Genomic DNA, 21,634 nt, shown 5'->3' with positions numbered 1-21,634 from the left:
TCCATTGAAAAATAATAACAGTACCCACGTCTTGGAGTTGCGCTGGCAAGGTGGACCTAAAAGGAAAAAGCTAGGGTAAAAGTAATCTATGTAGAGGGTTATTTGTGCTGCGTGTGAGGCCTGCAGCCCAGGAGCCTGGATTCAGGCTGCCCCGAATGCACACTGATGAGCAGCGCCTCCAGGGGGGTTTTGGAAAGCAGAAAGGGGGTCAGGGAGGCTGATAGAAAGCTGTTTGTCAGGAATTCTCATTAGCTTATGCAAACCATTGGTTTATTGATTAGTGATGGCTGTGCATTGTTAAGCTACAGGGTGTGTCACGGTGTCCAGTGCGGCATCACCAGGCTCTTTCCCAGCCACTGGGGGCCACAGCAGGCATGTTGAGTGAACACGCGGCTCCCCGGGGGCAGGGAGCGGGGAGCAGGGTGTGGTTGTGGCTCGTCTGCACGTCTCTCGGGGCCTGATGCTGTGAAAGGGCTCCCATCCCTCAGACAGAAGTTCTGCTCTTTTCTCAGCAGTTACGTTAACAGATGAGACAATCGCAGCTGCTGCTCGTGGGGAGCCCCAGCGCATGTTGAGCTACTTGTGTGCGTTGTTGGTGAAATGACCTGAAACCTAGGAACTGAGGCTGCAATAGGAACTGAGGCTGCGAGGCGCCGAACCATGAGGCCAGGCGCTGGGGATGGGGCAGGGGTGGTGGCACGTGGCATGCACCTGAGCGAGTCTGGGGGATGAGGGAGAGCAGGTTCAGGGCTGGGAACACAGGAGGGCTGAAGGGCGGGCGCTGGCCTGGGAACACAGGAGGGCAGACGGGCGGGCACTGGGCTGGGAATGCAGGAGGTGCCGCATCTGAGGGTGGGGGCAGGGTCCCACTGCCAGACTCATTGGAAAGCTGTGTCTGTCTGCTTCTGAGAGTGCCAGAGCCAGCAGCCAGCTCTCTGCACTAGGATAAGAGAATTTGCTGGCCTGGTGGCGTCCTGGGTGTGTGGCAGGCAGAGCCTGGAGCTCTTGGCGCCCTGCCATCCCCTCGCGTTCCCCTCATTGAAGAGCACGTGAGGCCAGTGACCACCCTGGGCGTGGGCCCGCCTGGCCTCGGAGGAGCTGGCCTGTGGGTGACACTCAGGGACTGTGGCCCCTGTGGCCCCATGTGCTTTTCCTAATGTGGCGATGGCCTGGGGCTGGTGCCTGGTCCCTGGTGCTGGAGCCTGGTCCCTGGTGCTGGAGCCTGGTCCCTGGTGCTGGAGCCTGGTCCCTGGTGCTGGAGTCTGGTCCCTGGTGCTGGAGCCTGGTCCCTGGTGCTGGAGCCTGGTCCCTGGTGCTGGAGCCTGGTCCCTGGTGCTGGAGTCTGGTCCCTGGTGCTGGAGTCTTGTCCCTGGTGCTGGAGCCTGGTCCCTGGTGCTGGAGCCTGGTCCCTGGTGCTGGAGTCTGGTCCCTGGTGCTGGAGTCTGGTCCCTGGTGCTGGAGCCTGGTCCCTGGTGCTGGAGCCGAGGCAGCCAGAGAGTTCCCTGAGGACAGCTTATTTCACCCTGGATGGCTCTGGCGGGACGCAGGCCCATGTTTTGTGGTCTCAACACGAGTCACCAGGAACTGGCCTTCCCAGGACTCGGCTGGCATCCAGCTCACACTTAAACTCGTGTCCTCAAAGCAGGGAGGGAAACACGAAGTGTAGACAAGAATCACAACAGCAGGCAGGCCGGGACCCAGCCTCGCCCCGAGAGGTTAGCCACATGCTTACCAAAAGGAGCGGAGAGGGCCGTCAGCGCCGCACCTAATCCCAGCTAAGTCTGGAATAAACAGGTTTGGTTTACATGTTGATTTCTCCCTTTAGAATACGGTGGGAAATTCAACAAGGAGTTGAAGCCAGTGTCAGGTTGGGAGGGTCTGGCCAGCGAATCCAAGTTGCGAAATAAACTTCTGGCTACACTTCAAGGTGAAGTCACTCCAACACTGAGAAGTCTCTTTTGTTTTGCTCTTGAATGTTGTTTCAAGGGAGATTTACAAGCATTCACGACTAATAGGTGGCAAGTCTTCTAATTACGGCAGTAATGACAGTTAGCTCTTCCTTTTTGCGGGGTTCTGCCCCGATTGAGTGCGTGTTTATCCACCTGAACAGTGACAGCGTCTCTCCTTCTTGCAGGAGCTCCTTCCCTTAACAGAGGTGAGAGAGGTGTCTGGAGCTGCAGCATGGACCAGCGAGAGCCCCTGCCTCCCGCTCCTGCAGGTAACAGCACTTGGCGGGTGGGCCTGTGGGTCAGAGTGTGCTGCCGCTCTCATCAAGGACAGGGTACTTTTGGAACCACTGAATTGCTGGTCACTGGGGTATGGGGTGGAGTGAGAGCTTCTCGGGAGAAAGAGAAGGTTCTGACGTGAGCCTCGGTGTCCCCACCCCTGCCTTGCCATGGGGGCATCCTGGGTGAGCCTCTTGCGTTCCTCACAGATGCTGCTGTATTGCTCTTGGGGACCTATGGTCAGCATCTGAAGTCCCCGCTCAGGCTTAAAGCACAGCTCGCCCATGGCGGGTGGTCACCCAGTTTCCTTTTCTGCCTCCCTCCTCTGAGCGGCCGCTCAGGGACAAGCACGACCTCTGTATCCATATGCTCCATAAGGGAGGGGCTGCTGATGAAAGATTTATCTTCATTGTCACCTCACCTGAGTTAAATTGTTGCCAAAAAGACTATGCCAGGGTTGCCGGCTCACGCTCCGGCCAGTGGAGAAGGTGGACGCTGACCGACGTTTCCGTGGCAGGTCGTCTACAGGGCCTGCAGACCTGGCCTCCGTCCTCCCAGGGCCTGCCAGACCACACGGTGCACACGAGCCTGGTGTCCGTTGCAGATCCAGGGGGTGATGGAGCTGTGGAGGTCGGGGAATTAACTGTGTGGGCTCCAGGCCCCTTGGCACTGTGGGTGTGGGTCTTGGGAGATGCTGGGATTTGGTCGTCTGTGCCCCCCAACTATGTGGACACTCTGCACCCTCAGAGGTTGTAGCTGGATCAGAAAAGAGGCAGCCTGGAAGTCAGGCTGTTCATAAGCATGTCAGTCACTGGGGCCTGGTAGATGACGGAGACGGGAGAATCCAGGGGTCACCGGGGCCTGGCGGACGACAGAGACGGGAGAATCCAGGGGTCACCGGGGCCTGGTGGACGACAGAGACGGGAGAATCCAGGGGTCACCGGGGCCTGGTGGACGACAGAGATGAGGGAATCCAGGTGTGAGCAGTGGCCACCCCAGAAACAGCCAGCGACACCGCAGGGGCCAGAAGGGATGCCCACTCCTGCTGCCGGGGGTCTGCAGTGGGGAACCAGGCCTGGAAGTCCAGCTCCTGGGGTTCTCCAGAGCCGCAAGACCATGGGGTACGAGAGCTGGTACCGGAAACCCGAGGCCTCGGCTCCGCTGTTTCTCTTCTGGGGGTGACGTTGCCCAGTCTGCTTGCCTCTTTGTAATCGTGGTGCTCATTGTTGCCACAGCTTCACTCACGTGTGGATTGCTGGCATGCAGGCTCTGCCAGACTAGGTTGTTTTAATTGAAAATGAGGCCGGGCACCTTAGCTCACACCTGTAATGCTTAGCTCACACTTTGGGAGACTGAGGTGGGTGAATCACTTGAGTCCAGGAGTTTGAGACCAGCCTGGGCAACATAGTGAGACCCCATCTCTGCAAAAATAATAATACAATAATAATAATTAGTTGTAAGAGTTGTAATAATTAGACCCCATCTCTGCAAAAATAATAATATAATAATAATTAGTTGTGCATGATGGTGCATGCCTGTAATCCCAGCCACTCATGAGGCTGAGGTGGGAGGTTCACTTGAGCACGGGAAGTTGAGGCTGCAGTGAGCCGAGATAGTTCCACTGAACTCCAGCCTGGGTGGTGGGACTGAGACGCTGTCTAAAAAATAAAGGTGGAACATGAGGCAGAGAGCAAAATCTTTTACTGCTTTTTCATTCCTATCAAATGAGATGATGCCCCAGCAAAGCAGGGCAGTGGGCGTCATCCTGTGGCCTCACCCTCCGTGGGCCCACTTTGGGCGGCCATCCCTCCAAGGGCCCCCTCCCACCTCCCTGCTTTCTTTTTGGCATTTCACGGAAATGAGTGGTTGTCTTGGATAGTTTTCTATTTGAAGGGGTGGGCACCAGATCTTCTGTGCTTCTCTGTTGCCTCCCCTTCTTCCCACATGCATATAAGATGGGACACCATTAATAAGGTGCCTTGACATGCTCAGGAGGCGGGTACAGTTGTTGGGGAAAGTTAAAAATAAAAGAAAGGCCAGGAAGCTGTCTCTGCAGGTAAGTGTCTAGGAATGTGGAGGACTTAGGGCCCGTTCAGAATCCCATGGCAGATGGATGCTGCCTTTCACCCTGTTTTGCCCACTGTTTCAAGAAGGCGGAAACACCGTTTTCTCATTAAATGTATCTCCAGCATTTGCTGACTTCGTCATCAGTCCTGGCTAGTGCCTGGCACCCTGAGGAGCTCTGCCCAGTGGTACCACCACCTGGATTGCATGCAATGCCCATCCACCCATGGTCTCCACGAGCAGAACTGGCTTCTGAAAAAGGTTCCTGGGCCCATAGGACTCCACCTTGGTAGTTGTGCTAATTAGAGACATGGCCTCTGATGGGGGCAGGACTGGGGGTGCCCAGGGTTCCCTGCAGCAGGTCGCTCCTCTGCTGGGGCTGGAGGTGTCTCCATAGCCCCTCCCTCTGCCCACATTTCGACCTAGGGGAGAGTATGACAGGCCCACGCCCTCTGGGTGCAGCTGGACTGGCCAGGCCGTCCTTGGGCCAAGGCCCACTGGATCCAGCCTCAGGGCTGGTCACTAACTGCAGGCTGCAGGAACGTGGAGATCTCCACAGTTTGCTGCTGTTAACATGTCACCCAGGAGGGTGTCCTCGGGAGACCCTGGTGGGAGCCCAGGAGCCTTGGAGGTGCTGCGGATCTGCCGCAGCCCTCTGTCAGGTTGGGAGTGAGGCCTCTGCCCTTGCTGACAGGCCCATGCTTGGTGCTGAGGAGCCACCGCAGCCCTCTGTCGGGTTGGGAGTGAGGCCCCTGCCCTTGCTGACAGGCCACATGACCTTGGACTTTGATACAGAAAGCCACCATTTAATGACAGTGCTCTGGCTCGGAAACTTAGGTGAGTCTCTAGCCAATAACTTTTAGGGATAATGGCCTGGTGTCTTTTCTGAGGACTCTGTGGTACTTTAATTATAATTTCCTCCATTATTAAGTAAACTGTCCACTTAAAAGTGCCCCTGAAGATCAGGATGCAGCAGGAAATTACTGCAACCTCGGTTCTTCCCTGCCCTTGGACAGAGTTGGTGCTGGTACTTTAGATCATCACTTTTCTGTTTTTTTTCCCCACATTTCTTTTCTACATAATTGTAGTCATTGAATATACATTTTTAACTTTTTGTTTTTGAGATGGATTCTCGCTCTCTCACCCAGGCTGGAGTGAAGTGGTGTGATCTTGGCTCACTGCAACCTCCACTTCCTGGGTTCAAGGATTCTCCTGCCTTAGCCTCCTAAGTAGCTGGGATTATAGACACCCGCCACCACATCCAGCTAATTTTGTATTTTTAGTAGAGACAGGGATTCACGGTGTTGTCCAGGCTGGTCTTGAACTCCTGACCTCAAGTGATCTGCCCACCTTGGCCTCCCAAAGTGATGGGATGACAGGCGTGAGCCACCAAACGTGGCCTGATTTTTAACATTTTGAGTGTAGGTTTTTATACCGTGTTAACATTTGTATTTGTGAGTATTTTCCAGGCTGCTGCGCGTTTTTCCTAAGTGTCCTCCTCAGTGGCTGCACGTGGGGCCTCCTGGCAGGGGTGCTGTTGTGTGTTCCAGTGGAATCATTCTTTAGTCCATGCCCATTCCTCACCTTTACCAGGTCCCTGTGCCTTCTCTAGAAATGTCCTTGGCAACAAGTCAAGTCATCACAGGGTGAAGTGGTGTTTGAGAGGCAGCTTGTGCACCAGGAAAGATTTCAGGCTCTGCTGCCCGGCAGCTGGGGTTCAAATGTTGACCCTGAGATGGGTGAGCTGATGACCTAAGCAGCCTTCAATTTCCGTCATTCCTGGAAAAAACAGAACCCTCTCATAAGTTTGGGGAGGATTTCACAAGTTAGCATCTATAAAGTACTTAGACCTAGCTGGTAAGCACTTAGCAAATCCATTCAGAAGATGATCTGGGATTTCTCAGAATGCAAAACAAGTCACACTGCCAGCTAAAGCCTTTCTCTAATTAGTAGCAAAATTCCAATGCAAATTACATTAGGGCAAAAGAAATCAGTACAATTGGCATGTTAATGTTGGTTCACAAAAAATCATTTACCAAATACCTGGTAACTTCCATAATGAGCTCAGACAGACGCTAGCACTCACACTGGCATCGTCTCTGGGGGCAGCTTTGTTTCTGGGGGCAGCAATGTTTCTGGGGAATGGCACTGTTTCTGGGGAGGCCTCCTTCTGCGCAAGCAGCTACAAACCACAGTGACACCCAGAGCCAAGAAGTGGTTATGAATAGCCTCTTGTGGATGAAGCTGTTTGCAGCCTGGTGCTTCTTAAAGGACTTTTCTTTAAACAATAGAGCTAAAACACAAACAGCCTTCTTTCAAAATAAGAGAAAATTATATCCTGAGTTAAACCTTCATATTAGAATCAGATATGCTCTTCAAATCCCCAGGAAAAGTAACACTTAACTGTTATCTCTGATCTTAAAAAATCAGTATTACTTTAATCTTGTTCTCAGTGTGTTAATCGTTGCATGTCTGTAAAAGTTCTTCATGGACTTGGAACAGTCAGAGCGCTGTCTGCTCACAAGCGAAGGTGGCCCGGGAATGGGTGGCCTGCTTCTCCAGGGCTGGCGGCCAGTTCTGTCCCACTCACGGTGCTGGGACCAGAGCCACCAGGTCTTGAAAGCTTGTAGAATAAATATTTCACTAAAGAAAACAGAAAATTGAAGTGTTCTATGCATCTTCTTTTGCATTGTGCATATTGTATTTGTCATCCTCTCTTCAGTATCTCTGTAAAGAGATACGCTGGGTGCTCCGTCTTAGTCCTCAGGTTAAGTGGCTTTGTACGCACCACACGGCCTTTCCTACTTGTTGCAACTTGCCCTGGGGAGGGAGTCTTTCCATTCTGTGATTCCTTTCTACAGACGAGGGATGGGGTCTCGTGGCCAGCAAGCGAAGTTTGAACCCAGCTCTCCGACTCCAGAAGCCGTTCTCTCACCCACGACTCTGTACTTAGCATTTGTTGTGTAGATTTGTCCAGGGGCTTCAGAATAACACAGCAGGATGGGAGATGTGCTGCGCAGTGATGGGCGTAACGTGATTTCTGTTTGTTGTTTATTCAGTGAATATTGTATTCACTATTAAATGTATTTACTATGTAAATGTAGTGAAGCTACATTTCAGGTATTCAAATGACTTTACAGTTTATAATCTAAATTGGGTAATTAAAAAAATTATAATGCACGTTAATTGTAGAATAAAAACTAAAGTATACGCAAGTCACGAAAAAGAAAATACTTCACCTCTGGGAGATGAGTACTGTTAAAATTTTAGTGAATATTCTTCCAGTATTTTAGAAGTAGTCTTTTTTTTCCCCTTGAAGCAAACTTTTAAATGCTGTTAATATAAGTGATAGTATCTGCAGTTATACATTTCAAACATTAGCAATTTTTTTCCCTGACAAACCTAGGCAGCACTTGTTTTTATATGTATAGTTTATTTAAAATGAGAGATTAAGTTTTTTTGTTTATAGCTTTATTAAGATATAATTCATATCTTAGTACCATTTACCTATTTAAATTGTAAAGCTCGTTGGCTTTTGGTGTATTCACAAGTATGTAGGACCATCACACAGTCACCTCCAGAGGCCACTCCCCACCCAAGACAGAGGGTAACTAGATTTTAAACTAAACTTAGATACTTTATTTGTAGCCTTTTGCTCATTAAGAAAAGATCACTTAAAACTAACTTCGAATTAGAATAGCCAAAATCCGGAACACAGACGGCAAATGCTGAGAAGGGCGTAGGGCGGCCGCGTGCACACAGACAGCAAATGCCCAGGAGGGCGTGGGGCGGCCGCGTGGACACAGAAGACAAATGCCAAGGAGGGCGTGGGGCGGCCGCGTGGACACAGACGGCAAATGCTGAGGAGGGCGTGGGGCGGCCGCGTGGACACAGACGGCAAATGCTGAGGAGGGCCAGGTGCTGGCAGGTGGTTAGAGGCCATGGGGCAGCCACGTGGGAAGGCAGTTTGGTGGCTTCTTCAAAGCGGAGCACACTTTTACCGTGTGATTTGCAGCCATGCCTCAGCGTATTTATCCAAATGAGTTGAAAACTTAATGTCCACTCAACACCTGCCCTTATAGCTGTCAATAGCAGCTTTATTCATAATTGCCAGAACCCAGAAGCAGCCATGATGTCCTTCAGGAGGTGAATGGATGGATAAACTAGGGCCCATTAAGGCAATGGAACATTCAGTGCTAGGAAGAAATGAGCTGCCAAGCCGTGAAAAGACATGGAGGAGCCTCAAATGCATCTTACTGAGCGAGAGAAGCCAACCTGAAAAGGCTGTGCACCGTGCAATTCCAACCACATGACATTCTAGAAAACACAAATTATACAGTAACGAGCTCAGGGGTTGCCAGGGGTTTGCGGGAGGGAGGGGTGATAGGCGGAGCAGAGGGGATTTTTAGCGCCACGAAATTCCTTGATAATGGTGCATCCATGTCGTTACACGCCTGTCCAAACCCATAGCAGGCACAGCACCAGGAGTGAGCCCTCATGCACACCGTGGGCTTTGGTTAGTGACGTACCTCAGTGCCGGCTCCTCAGTTGCAGCAAGTGTTCCACTCTGGCAGGGGATGGGGGATAGTGTTGGGGGAGCCTCTCTGTGGGGACAGGGAGTATATGAGAACTTTCTGTACCTTCCTCTCAATTTTCCTATCAACCTAAAATTGCTCTAAAAAGTTGTATCTCTTAAAATTAACCAAACTGGGGCGGGCACATTGGCTCATGACCGTAATCCCAGCACTTTGGGAGGCCGAGGCAGGAGGATCACTTGAGTTCAATAGTTTGAGACCAGCCTGGGCAACATAGTGCCACCTCGTCTCTATTAAAAATAATAAAACTTAGCCGGGCATGGTGGCTCATGCCTGTAGTCCTAGCTGCTCGGGAGGCTGAGGTGGGAGGATTGCTTGAGCCCAGGAGGTCAAGGCTGCAGTAAGCTGCGATCACAACCCTGCATTTCAGCACACGCAACATAGCATGACTCTGTCTCAAAAAAAAAAAAAAAAAAAGTAATAACCAAAGAGAAATGAATCTCTGCTGCAGACCATATGAAGACAGGCACAAGCAGAGGGGCCCAGTGGGTGTGGGGACGGCCCTCAGGCTCAGACAGGCCGCTAGCCATCTTGATAGCTCGAGATTCAGGCCTGCGAGGTCCACTAGGCTCGGGTGTCTACAAAACTTAGAATTGACAAGAATTAAATAACAACAAGTGAGGTCCTTGGTCACACTGGCCACCCCAAGCGCAACAGCCATGCATAACTTGAGCTGTCCTGTGGGCCCTCTAGAACCTCTCCGTCATCCTGGAGAGGACCAGGGAGCCGCATTGCTTCTAGCAGCAGCATTTCGAAGACTGGATTGTCGGGTAACTTCCTTGCCCTTTTTTGCATATAGGCATAAACTAAAATGGGCATGGTCATATTGTGTCATAGTAATTGGAAACATAATATTTCTTAAGGTTTTCTATTTCATAACTTGTTTTAGAAATGTGTGCCTTAATTGATGAGCCAATTACCTGCATGCTGACAAGTGTAAATAGTCAGGTTGGTAAGAAGTCAGTGCCACCAATGCAGCCCCAATGGCCCTGCTGTGACAGAAACAGTCTGAGTCCTGAGGCTTAAATGGCTGCTGCTGTTGGTCAGCATTAGGGGTGTCCTGTCACGCTACCGGTGACCCACAAGGGCTGGCCCCTGAATGCAGCAGACCCTGCAGTTTTCCTGGAAAGTGCAGCTGTGGCCAGAGGGCACAGAGGAGAGGGGCAGGAGAAGAATGGTCCCCCAAACCCAAACGCCAGGTTAGATTTGGGTCGGGCGCTGGCGGGTGGTTAGATTTTGGCCGGGCGCTGGCAGGTGGTTAGATTTGGGCCGGGTACTGGTGGGTGGTTAGATTTGGGCCGGGCGCTGGCAGGTGGTTAGATTTGGGCTGGGTGCTGGCAGGTGGTTAGATTTGGGCCGGGCGCTGGCGGGTGGTTAGATTTGGGCCAGGCACTGGCGGGTGGTTAGATTTGGGCCAGGCACTGGCGGGTGGTTAGATTTGGGCTGGGTGCTGGCGGGTGGTTAGATTTGGGCTGGGCGCTGGCGGGTGGTTAGATTTGGGCTGGGTGCTGGTGGGGCTGCACTGCCGTCTGTGTTTCCTCCTCCGTGTCATGGCCTTCATGCGTGACTCTCAGAACCTGCCATCCTGCGTGGGCAGGAGGGGCACAGAGCCTCTCCCCAGCCGCAGCCCTGCCCAGGCCGCCCTTCCCTGCTTCCCTGCCACGCTGCCCACCCAGGGCGCCGGGCCCTTCCCACCCACCTCCTGGGCTCCACAGGGACCAGTGGGTGGAGAACACTGGGCTACGGTGTGTCCAGCGAATGACGGCTACGCTGCAGATTCCCCACCAGCTTTTTGAAAGATCCATGTCGTCTCAAACTACAACACGTTGTATCTCCCGAGATGCTTTCAGCAGCCCTTGAGCATTTTTCCTAATTTGCAAATTGTATATTTTCTCATCAATGTTCTCCTTCAGCTGAATGGCTCAGTTCTGAAGCTGGGCTTTTGAGGAGCGGGAATTCCTTCTGTGGCTGCAGCAGGAGTGTTGTGGGAACCAACCCGGCCCAGCTTGCCTGGCTCCCGCCAGGGCCCTGAAGATGGCACAGGACCTTTTGTGTTGGAAAGGGCTTGTCTGAGCTTGTGGGGGAGCCTCCTGGGCTGCAGGCCAGAAGTCCCAGGTCAAGGTGCTGGCAGGCTGTCTGTGCTCCCTAGGAATGTAGGTCACAGCCTTCCTTGCCCCTTCCAGCGCCTGCTGGCTGTGGGCACTCCCGGGAGTTCCTGCTCCTGCCCTGCCAGGTAGCTCCTTGTCCCTGTGCTGGCCTCTGCTCTCACGAGGACGCCGCCACACTGGGTTCACCCAGCCTGCTCTAGCACAGCCTCCTGTTAACCAACTGCACCTGCAGTCACCTGTTTGCAGATGAGCTCACCCGTGGGGTTGGGGGTGAGGATTTCAGCACAGGGATTTAGGAGACGCAATTGAACCTGTCAGGGCTGGTGTCAGAGCTAAACTTAGGATCCCAAATGCTGGGAGTTTTAAAGGCATTCTGCATTGCTCTTCACAAAGGGACCTGGGGAGCTTGGGTGGGGTGTGTGGTACCCAGGATCCCCCAGGGCCCAGGGCAGTGTCTAGGATGGGCGTGCTCAGCACACACCACCTTGAACGCCCGGCCCCACGCTCACCTCAGAAGGCAGTGCAGCCTCACCATCCATGGAGGCCCCATTGGAGGTCAGGGAGGAGCAGCCTGGCTCTGGGCGGCCTCACCCTTTGTCCTGGGCGCCCGGTGTGGGCACAGCTGTGGGCACCCATGCAGCTGGGGGTGCAGCCTCAGGTGGTTACATTGAGCGCAACTTCCCTCTTTGGGTTCTTGTAGAAAGGCTATTTTATTCTTACTGGAACTGAATTCTGAGAGGAATTTGTAACACACATCATTCTAGAGAGTCTATATAACTTGAAAGTCTTTCCCTGCAGTGTTTGCAAAGGATGGAGGGCAGCTCCGCCAGTGTGTGCCAGTCTTTCGGTGACAGCAGAGAGCTCTCGAATTCCAAGCCCCAAGCCCCTTCCAAGGCTCTCCAAGTCTAAACTAACAAGATTTAAACTTTTGGAAGAATTTCTTGATTTCCCTTTTGTAGTAGAATTCTACTTTTAAGTTTTACTAGGGGAAAAAGTGAGTTCTTTTGGCAAAAAAAAAGTTTGAAGCTTGCTTATCTGCTCGTCATTCTCTCATTCATTCGCTCACATGATGAGCGTGTCACGCATTGCTGCCAACCAGGTTTCCTACTGCACCGTGCTGGGTGGTGAGCAGAGGTGCCGGCTCCGAGAACGCATGCGGTTCTTCTCAGGGTCATACCTGTACCTGGCACACGGGACATGCACTGTCCTGGGTAATCCCACAGGTCTCCCGGGGCTGGTGTCACAGCCCAGGAGGTGGTGTACGGGGAGGGAGTGGGGGGGCCTCGGTGTCTCCTCAGGGCTGTTTCCTGCAGACATGGGCTCCTGTTCACGGCCTTCCTTCCTGAAGACTTTAAAGACAATTCCGTCTTCCTGTATGGGGTACAGTGTGGGTTCCGGTCCCCATAGCTTGTGTTTCTCCCCCTTGCAGATATTTAAGAGCCTATTTTGTACCAGACATTGTCAAGCCTTTTTAAAAAACAATATTTATAGAATCATGCCTAGGTGTATTTTATCTAATTGTTAGAGTTCAGCGGTAGTAAAATATAATTTCCAAAAAAGAAAGTTGACAATATAAAAATCTAATGTGATTGTGTCAGCGTCTGGATGAATCTGAACATGTGCCTGGTAGTGGCTTTTTTTTGGGTGGTCAGAACAGAAACTTTTTTTGGGGTGGGGGCAAGGTGTTGCTCTGTCCCCCAGGCTGCAGTGCGGTGGCACGATCTCAGCTCACTGCAACTTCCGCCTACTGGGTTCAGGTGATCCTCCCACCTCAGCCTTCCGCGTAGGTGGGACTACAGGTCCACGCCTCACATCAGGCTAATTTTTGTACCTTTTTTTTGTTGTTGTTTTTAAAGAGATGGGGTTTCACTGTGTTGTCCAGGCTGGTCTCAAATTCCTGGGCTCAAGCACCTTGGCCTCTGAAAGTGCTGGGATTACACCTGTGAGCCCCTGTGCCCAGCAATACATAAACATTTTCACTGATGATTTTCGTCAGGGCATTTAGTCAGCATTGTTTCCCCAGCATGTTTATTTGGCAAGCATGATTTTTTCTCCCCAAACGTGAATTCTATGGAAATGACAGTTGCATTTGGAAAATATTCCAGAAAACAGTTTGTTTAACTTTTTACTTTAAAAGGTGTTCACCAGTTCATTTCAATAAACTGAGTACTTAATGATATGGCAAAAAAAAAAAAAAACCCTTCTGAAATAGGTTTTGTTTACGGTCACTTGGGAGACAGTGAGGACTGGTTTGAAAGTACATAGGTAACAAGGCTCAGACTCTGGAAATTAGCGGTTCTATCCATTGCAGCTCTCCCCCTTCTTTGATTGTTTCATTTGTTTAGGCTTAAATTCAAAACTTTGAATTTAGAGAAGTCTTTGACTCTCTAGGAAGCGGGTGAGGCTTTGGTATCTGGGCAGAGCAGAGTTCACCATCCAGAAGGACAGCAACACACACTCCTATCAGACGTATGTTTTAAAAATAACACGTTTCTGAATCCTTTTTCTTGATTCAATTTTAATATTTGTCATTCTCATACTTGTAAAACTCGTGAGTGTTGGTGGAAGCAGTTCCAGAAAGCTCGTGGGGTCCCCGGGTGTCATGGTCAGCTGGGGGTCTCATCCCCACCGTCCTTGCAGCGGAAGCTGGATCTAGTTCACGGTGTCATGGGCCTGGGCCCCTCTGTGTATTTGTGGTGACCTAAAAATCTGTTCCCTTCAAAAGGTGCTCCTAGAATGTATGACTAGTTCAGGAGATTCAAAGGAAAATGAAACACCTCAAATTTAAAGGTTGTTTTTAGACCACTAGAGTTCCCCGGGAGGTGACTTCCCTGGGAGGCCCGGCAGAGTGCGCCTGGAGACTGAGTGGAGTGGAAGTGGGTTGTGTGTCTGTGGGTTCCTCCCTAGCAGGGCTCCCCCTCAGCCCCCTCCGGAGCTGCCTGCAGCCAAGCTGGACCTTCCTGCCTGGGTGCATCTCCCTGGCCCACAGGGGAATGTCTGTGTTGGAGGCGCTTGGTTTGGGCTGCCCCAGGCCCTGTCCCGAGGTGCCACCTGCTTCTGTGGATTGCAGGGCGTGGCAGCAGGAGGTTTCCTCAGGAACGTGTGTTGGGAAGAAATCCCGGCCCTTGGGAAAGGCTGGAAGGGGCTGGGTTCCTCTTGCTCCTGGGTGTGTCCAGTGGTGTCCTCCGAGCACGTGGGTCTCCTCTGGAGAAAGGAGAAGCACCTGTCTGCTGTGATGGTGGTGCATAGTCCCAGCACGCTGTCTCTGCAGATGATGCACAGAGCAGGCTGCACCATCAGCCGTAACCCCAGTCCAAGGAGACCTGTGACTCGCCTCCTGCAAAATGTTTCTTATCAAGCACTTACTTGGAACGGTTATTAACCATGCTCTTTAATAATTATGGAAGTTTGTCCGTATTTTAAGCTATATATCGATGTTCATGTTTGACACTGATTTTCTAACCGTTAGAGATATTTAATTAAAATTGTAAATAAGAGAGGCAAAATGAAAATAAAAGGAGAAGAATTCTAGGGAGAGATGCAGGGTGTCAGAAGTTATTTCTAAAAGTAAAGTGGATGATACTGAGTTTTCTTCCGAACCATCAGCCCAGCTGGGTGATGTTCATCTGCTGGGTGCACAGATTTAAAATGTGAAAAGCTCTTTTTTCCCCTTACTTTCTCTTGTTTTCTTTTCTTTTTTTTTTTTTTTTTGATACAGAGTTTTGCCCTGTCACGCAGTCTGGAGTGCAATGGCGCAATCTCGGTTCACTGCAACCTCTGCCTCTGAGGTTCAAGCCATTCTCCTGCCCCAGCCTCCTGAGAAGCTGGGATTACAGGCGCCCGCCAACACGCCTGGCTAATTTTTTTATTTTTAGTAGAGATGGGGTTTCACCATGTTGGCCAGGCTGGTCTCAAGCTTCTGACCTTGTGATCTGCCCACCTCGGCCTCCCAAAGTGCTGGGATTACAGATGTGCGCTACCGCCCCCAGCCTCTTGTTTTCTTTTGTAACTGTGAGTTGTAGATCCTATTAAAAGAAAATAAAAACCAGTGACTCAGAATTCTAATGACACATATTTTGCCCCTTAAAATGGCTAACTACAAGCGTAGTACAGCACAGAGGAACTTAGTCAGTGTCTCTGGCTAACATAGATCGATCTCTCTCTCTCTCTCTCTCTCTCCTTGATCTGGTTTTGGTTTTTCTTTTTAGAAAATGAAATGAAATATGATACCAATAATAATGAAGAGGAAGAAGGAGAACAGTTCGATTTTGACAGTGGAGATGAAATCCCAGAAGCGGACAGACAGGCCCCCTCCGCCCCTGGGATAGGAGGTGCTGGAGCCAGTGAAGCCCCTGCACCCACAGGTGAGTTTCCAGGAGGGTCCCCAGGTGAGTCCCCAGGTGGGTCCCCAGGTGAGTCCCCTAGCGAGTTCCCAGGTGAGTCCGCAGGTCGCCGGCGTCAGGGTCCCTGTGCTCAGCCATCGGACTCACCGATTTTCTCCCCATTCTTACGGCCCAATTGGAAGATTGTAGGGAAAGGATGATTTCTAGGAGCCAGAGAGTTATGATTTCTTCATGATGTACCTGAAAGGACTTAATTTAAGATTGGCTAAGTTTCTTCTCTTTGTACTGTTTTCCATAATTTTCAACCTTTTCACTCTACCTTTGTATTTTGCAAAGAAAAAGTATTGCTATTTCCCAATAAGAATGACCTCATCATTGTATCACTAGATTAAAAGAAATATTCAGAACGTGTGGGATGAAGTAACTATAGAGTTTTCGCTTTCTAAGTCTGGAGGTGGGTTGGGTGCTTTCATTCGCTGACCAGAGGGACTGCTCAGGTCAGGCTGCGGTGGGAGAGCCCGCACAGTGTTTCTTCCTGTGTAGCACCCGCCTCTCAGCTTGCATGGTGTTTCTTCAGGTGTAGTACCAGCCTCTCAGTTTGGCAGCGTTTCTCTTGGCTTGCACGGTGTTTCTTCAGGTGTAGTACCAGCCTGTCAGTTTGCACAGTGTTTCTCTCTGCTTGCACGGCATTTCTTTGTGCACGGCACCTGCCTCCCTGCTTGCACGGTGTTCCTTTGGGTGCAGCACCAGCCTCTCGGTTGCTTGCACGCTGTTTCTTTGTTCATAGCACACGCCTCTCAGCTTGCATGGTGTTTCTTTGTGCGTAGCACCAGACTCTTGGTGAGGGGAGCAGCTGCCCTCCTCCGGCAGCTTCTCCCTGACTTAGCTCATGGGATGAGCCTCCTGTAGTGACCAGGCTGCGTCTGTCTTGCCTGTGCCCAGAGGTGATGCTGGGTGCCCCATGTGTGAGTGCTCCCTCCGCGGCCACCTGATGACCTGGGAACGTGCAGGGGTCCTGGCATGGGATGATGGTGGGAGCTCATACCTGCTTCCCACCTGCGCTCCAGGAGGGCATGCCTGCCATGCCCTTGGTGATGTGTCTGCTGACAAGTCCTTTCTGCATCCGCAGGAGGTGAGGATGGAGCTGGAGCAGAAACCACCCCAGTGGTAGAGCCCACTAAGCTGGTGCTCCCGATGAAAGTCAACCCATATTCTGTCATCGACATCACGCCGTTCCAGGAGGACCAGCCGCCCACCCCCGTGCCCAGCGCTGAGGAGGAGAATGTGGGTCTTCACGTGCCCTGCGGGTACTCGGTGCCTGTGCCCTGTGGCTATGCGGTGCCCTCCAACCTGCCCCTCCTGCTGCCCGCCTACTCTAGCCCGGTGATCATCCGTGCCACGTCCCTGGACGAAGAAGGTACTGCTGCCCTCCTCTCCACGCCCCCGAAGTGGCCTGTGGTTTTGTAGAGTCTGGGCCTGACCTTCCCCTGCTCCTCCTCTCCACGCCCCTGAAGTGGCCTGTGGTTTCCTCTTCTCCATGCCCCCGATGTGGCCTGTGGTTTCCTCCTCTCCATGCCCCCGATGTGGCCTGTGGTTCTGTAGAGTCTGGGTCTGACCTTCCCCCTGCCCCCACCCAGCTCATTAGATGTTTGTTTACAGAGTTGGAAAATGAGCCTCAAGTTCATCTTGAGTGACAGGAACACCACTGAGGGAAGGCCAGGGTGTATGGTTTGGAAAATTTTGAAACAACGTCTGGTCCCGAATGTGTTGCCCCCCTCGTGTCTGGGGTGCCTTGAACTTCACCCTGATCTCTGATTCCCCCACCAGCTGCTCACGGGAGTGTGTGCAGTGTTTGGCCTATATGACTTACTGTGCTAGATGACAGTTACCGTTATGTATGTCCTGTGTCACCTGCTGGTCAAGAGACTCAGGCTCCCTGGGGTCAGAGTGTGTGTCTCACTGTGTTCATTCCAGAGGATGGAGGGGCGGTGGGGGTGGGAGAATTGTCTCAGGGGCTCCCCGTCTCCCACCCATGTTTTTCCTCACCGGGGAGATGCCGCAGGACCTCGGCAGAGTCCTCAGTGGAAGGTCAGAGCCACTTGGGGCAGCACAAAGGGCGCAGAGTCAGCCACTGAGGATGGTGTTCCCTGCAGCCAGGACACGCTCTGAGCCAGGACTGTGGGTGCCCTCGTGGGCACCTCGCTCACCCCCAGTCTCTGTGTCTTCAGCGCTGACAGCTCCGTGTCGAGTCTGCTTCCTCCTCCACTTAGTGAGAAGGAGCCGCCGTGTGCTTTAGAAGGGGCTTGGTTGGTGGAGCCCGTTCTCCGCTGTCTTTACATGGCCCTGCCATGTGTTGTCATGCACCAGCTGTGTCTGCAGAGCCCCAGGTTTCCGCTGGAAGGACAGTGTGCAGGCCGTGGCTGCTCCGACTGCAGCCCAAGGGCTGGGGCCTCCTGCCGGCCCTGCTGTAGGGCAAGGCGCCAGGGTGAGGGTAAGCACATACCGTGCTTCTGTCTTCAGGAGCGACCCAGTCGAGGCATCTCAGCCGAAGTTTTCCTTTTTTGCCCAGATCTGTTTCTATGCTGTCTTTCCCAGGAACACGCTGCAGGCTTCCCAGGGTTCGTGGGATGTTCCTCTAATGGAAGCCCACAGCTTCTACGCCTGAGACCTGATTCTTATTCCTGTAAAGGTTTCAGTGGAAGCAACTTTCCCTTTCCAGTTAATAACAGTTGAGGAAAAAAAAAATCCTTAAAGAAAAATCTCGATTTTGGATTTTGGGAACCGCAGAGGTTTCAGGATAGACGGCCTCCTGTGCGTTTTCCTATTGAAGTCGGCCGGAGTCCTGGGAACTCACCACGGTCTGCATGATCCATGCTGCTGTTGTCACTCTGTGACTGTGGAGCAGGAGCAACCCCTGGAAATGAGGGCGTGCGGAGTGTGGGATTCTCAGCTGAAGGAAAATACGTTTATTTTAAAGTGATTTTCTTTAAAATATTATTTTTAATAATATTTTAAATAATAATTTCTTTAAAATATTATTTGATTATTTAAAATAATTGCACATCATTTAAAGTATTTATTTTTTAAATAACTTAGCATGAATTTAAAACAATTTGCTTGTTTTTGTTTTGTCAACCTAGAGCCAATAATAAAGGCTTGTTCCAATAAAGACTATTTTAAGTCCCAGAGTAGAGGAGCAGGTGGTTATCCGGTTGGGTGTTGATCATTGAACGAGGGATGTGAACGCAGACTTCCTTCCTGAGAGGTGGAAAAGCGTGGATTTGGTGTCAGGCTGGGTCCCCAGCCTGGCCCACACTTCCTGCCTGGTGGCACCGCTGGCTTTTCCGTTCCTTGCTCTGGAGCCTCCCTGGAGCGGGGCGGCCGCCTGGCTCTGCGGGGCTTCCCCGGGACATACAGCCCAGCCAGGCTCCCCAGGCCCATGGTGTGAGGTTGCAGAGCCCTGCCTGGAGCTCCCAGCTGGCCAAACTGGGATGACCAGATTCCGTTATTTTTCCTGCCGATCGAAAGCAGCTCTGAAAGACGTTCGTCCGCAGGCAGGTCCTGCTCTTGTTTACGCACGGGCTCTTATGGCCAGGAGCCTCTGGGTATGCTGCTGCTCTGAGCTGTTTAGGCGACTCCCTGGCGAGCGTGTCCACCTCCTTCTGACCTTGACAGACTCAGTTTGCATCTTAATTTCCTGGAAGGCAGAGGAAAGAAGAGTTTCCTGGGGTGGAGCCCTGAGAAGGCTCATGTGTGTGCTCTGTGGATGGGAGTCTCTGTTTCTGGACACCCCTGTGAGGGAGACAGTTCTCGGCGTGCAGCGAGATTGCTGCCGGGCAGCACGTCCTGCCTTTGTCCCTCTGCAGAACACAGGTAAAAGCTTTGTGGCTCTTTGGGTGCTTCTTTGCTTTTTTGTCTTTCTTTTCTTTTTCTTTTTTTTTGGGGGGGGTGGGGGGACAGAGTCTCACTCTGTTGCCCAGGCTGGAGTACATTGGCGGGATCTTGGCTCACTGCAAGCTCCACCTCCCCGGTTCACACTGTTCTCCTGCCTAAGCCTCCCGAGTAGCTGGGACTACAGGCGCCCGCCACCATGCCCGGCTAATTTTTTGTATTTTTTTTTTTTTTTTAGTAGAGACAGGGTTTCTGTGAGCCACCGTGCCTGGCCGGATCTTTGGGTGCTTCTTTGAGGCAGTGTAATAGTGTGGGAAGGGCAGTTTTTGGAGCAGGCAGATTGGATTTCAGATCCTGGCCCTGCCTCTGCCCTGACACCTGCCCCTCAGGAAGGTGGCCCGGAACACCGACCAAGCAGATGCCTGTGGGATTTGCAGCGCTGCCCGCGGATCCGCCCTCCCAGCCCCTCGGGCATCCCGTGTCTGTTGCTAGTCAGCATCCAGCAGTGTGACGGCTCCTGGTGTGACCAGGGGCCCGTTTTCAGGGATGAGACCTCCAAGCAGGTTACATCGAGCTCAGCTCTCTCGGACTTTGAGCCAACTGCTGCGGTTTGAAAACGCTTGAGAACTGTTGCTCACCCCAAAGGTAAATTCCCTTTAGAAAGCGTTTCATGGACAGCTGCTAGCGTGGCGACGAACAGCAGCCGCTGAGTGCTGCTGGCTCTCCTTCCCCACATCATTCTTGGTGCCACGCGGCTGGGCGGTGGCAGATTCGTCAAGGGACCACGTGGCCTGCACCCACGCAGCCCGCACTCAAGCAGCACAGCCATCACAGACTCTGGCTGGCTCCTGCCCAGGAGCCCTCCGAGGTGGGAGGGTCTGCTCCTTCTGCACTGGCATCTCAGGCTGTTCTTTGATGGTCTAAGTTCGTACCCCACCTGCGTGGAATGTTTGGGAAACCTGCACTGCGGCTTTGCTCACGGCTCACCATTCACCCTGGAGAGCCACAGACAGGCAGGAAGGAATTGCCAGGCGATTCGTCAGACTGTGTCTGAATCGTCAGACTGTGCATGTATTTGTGCGTGGAGGGATGTGAGCGTGTGCGAGTGAAAGCTGGTGTCACATGTCACAAGCGTCACTACTCCTCTCTTGAACATCTTTTAAGCTTGCCAGGTGGATGCCCCTTCAGGCCAGTCACAGCCATGGCTCCTGTGGACAGGAGAGAACATCCTGTTTCTTTCTAACTCTAGCCTGATGCATTTGGGTGCTGGTGCAGTTTATTGCTGGCTGTTTCACAAGCCCTCGGTAGATCACATTTTATTAGATTCCAGTCTTGAATACATTTTATCTAAGAGCTAAAAAATTTTAAATTTATTAATCATCCTTATGCTAAGATAAGCCTCTCATTGATAAGAAAGGAAAGTGTGAAACCATTTTTAAGGGTAAAAACATCAACTTCTTAAGCATTTTTGTCAGGCATGAAGCAGCATCACTTATTTTCTTTCCCAGCAGAAACACCAGAAGTCACAGAAGATCGCCAGCCCAATTCTCTGAGTTCCGAGGAGCCTCCAAACAGGTATCTGCATCTGTCTTCCCGCACCTGCTGAATTCCCGCCTTTCTCCTGAGGAGCTGGACGTGGGGATCCTGGCGTGCGTCCCTGCCCACCATCCTCAGGTCTGCGTGGCGGGAGCTGTCCCAGCCCCACCTCCTGCCTTGGGTCCCTCCCAGGCGAGTGTCCCCTGGAAATGTAGGGTCAGGACGAGTGGAGTGAGGGCCTGATAACTGGGTCTGATTTCAGGCGTCCAGGTGTGTCCAGGTTTGGCCTTTGTCACGGCCCTGCTGTTGCTTTCCCTCATTTGCTTTTCTCCTTTCTATCATGAAGTCAGCCTTTGCAGGGTAAAGTGTCCCCCATGAAACCCCCTGCAGGCGGGTGGGATATCTGGGGAGCAGCAGCCACTCAAGAAGTGGTCTCGCCCCAGTTTAAACAGAGTTGTGCCACCAGGTAGGTCCAGCCAGGGTTCTCCATTAGAAATTGCAGATTTTATGTACAATTAAAAATTAGTGGTAGTGTGTTATCACTGGTGATCTAAAATGTATTGTGAAAAATATGTGCATTGAAAATAGGAATTATTTTGAAGAAAATGAATATAGAATGTAGTGTGATGAAAACCTTAAATGATCTTAAAAAGGATGAAATTTTTCAAATATGGAAATAGTTATGAATAGTTTAAAATACTGTTTCTATTTGATTCAGATTTTCTTTTACCTTTTTAGGTAACTTCTTGTTGTGATATTATTTTAAACTTTAAAAGTGCGAGAATGCTCCTTGATGATGTGATAAGTTCTCAGAGAAGGGGGCCGCATCCTAATTCTACAGGTGCACAGCGCAGCACACGGGGCAACCCCAG

General features: G+C 51.6%; 1 protein-coding gene across 2 annotated transcripts in view; it reads left to right on the top strand.

The window, feature by feature from the left end:
* Positions 1-21,634, top strand: part of ARHGEF10 (Rho guanine nucleotide exchange factor 10) — a 129,033-nt gene that overhangs the window by 16,834 nt on the left and 90,565 nt on the right. The window contains exons 2-5 of one of the 2 annotated variants that reach the window (XM_055289424.2): positions 2,135-2,218; positions 15,201-15,356; positions 16,465-16,752; positions 20,738-20,801. In XM_055289424.2, coding sequence (XP_055145399.2) covers positions 2,182-2,218; positions 15,201-15,356; positions 16,465-16,752; positions 20,738-20,801 — 545 coding nt within the window. In that variant the 5' untranslated portion in view covers positions 2,135-2,181. Of the gene's footprint in view, positions 1-2,134; positions 2,219-15,200; positions 15,357-16,464; positions 16,753-20,734; positions 20,802-21,634 lie in introns of both variants that reach the window. The other variant, XM_063638172.1, reaches the window with a different exon arrangement.

This window comes from Symphalangus syndactylus, chromosome 1 (assembly GCF_028878055.3).
Source record: "Symphalangus syndactylus isolate Jambi chromosome 1, NHGRI_mSymSyn1-v2.1_pri, whole genome shotgun sequence".
Taxonomy (NCBI): Eukaryota; Metazoa; Chordata; class Mammalia; order Primates; family Hylobatidae; genus Symphalangus; species Symphalangus syndactylus.
The sequence above is the reverse complement of the archived record's forward strand: the minus strand, read 5'-3'. Positions and strand labels throughout refer to the sequence as shown.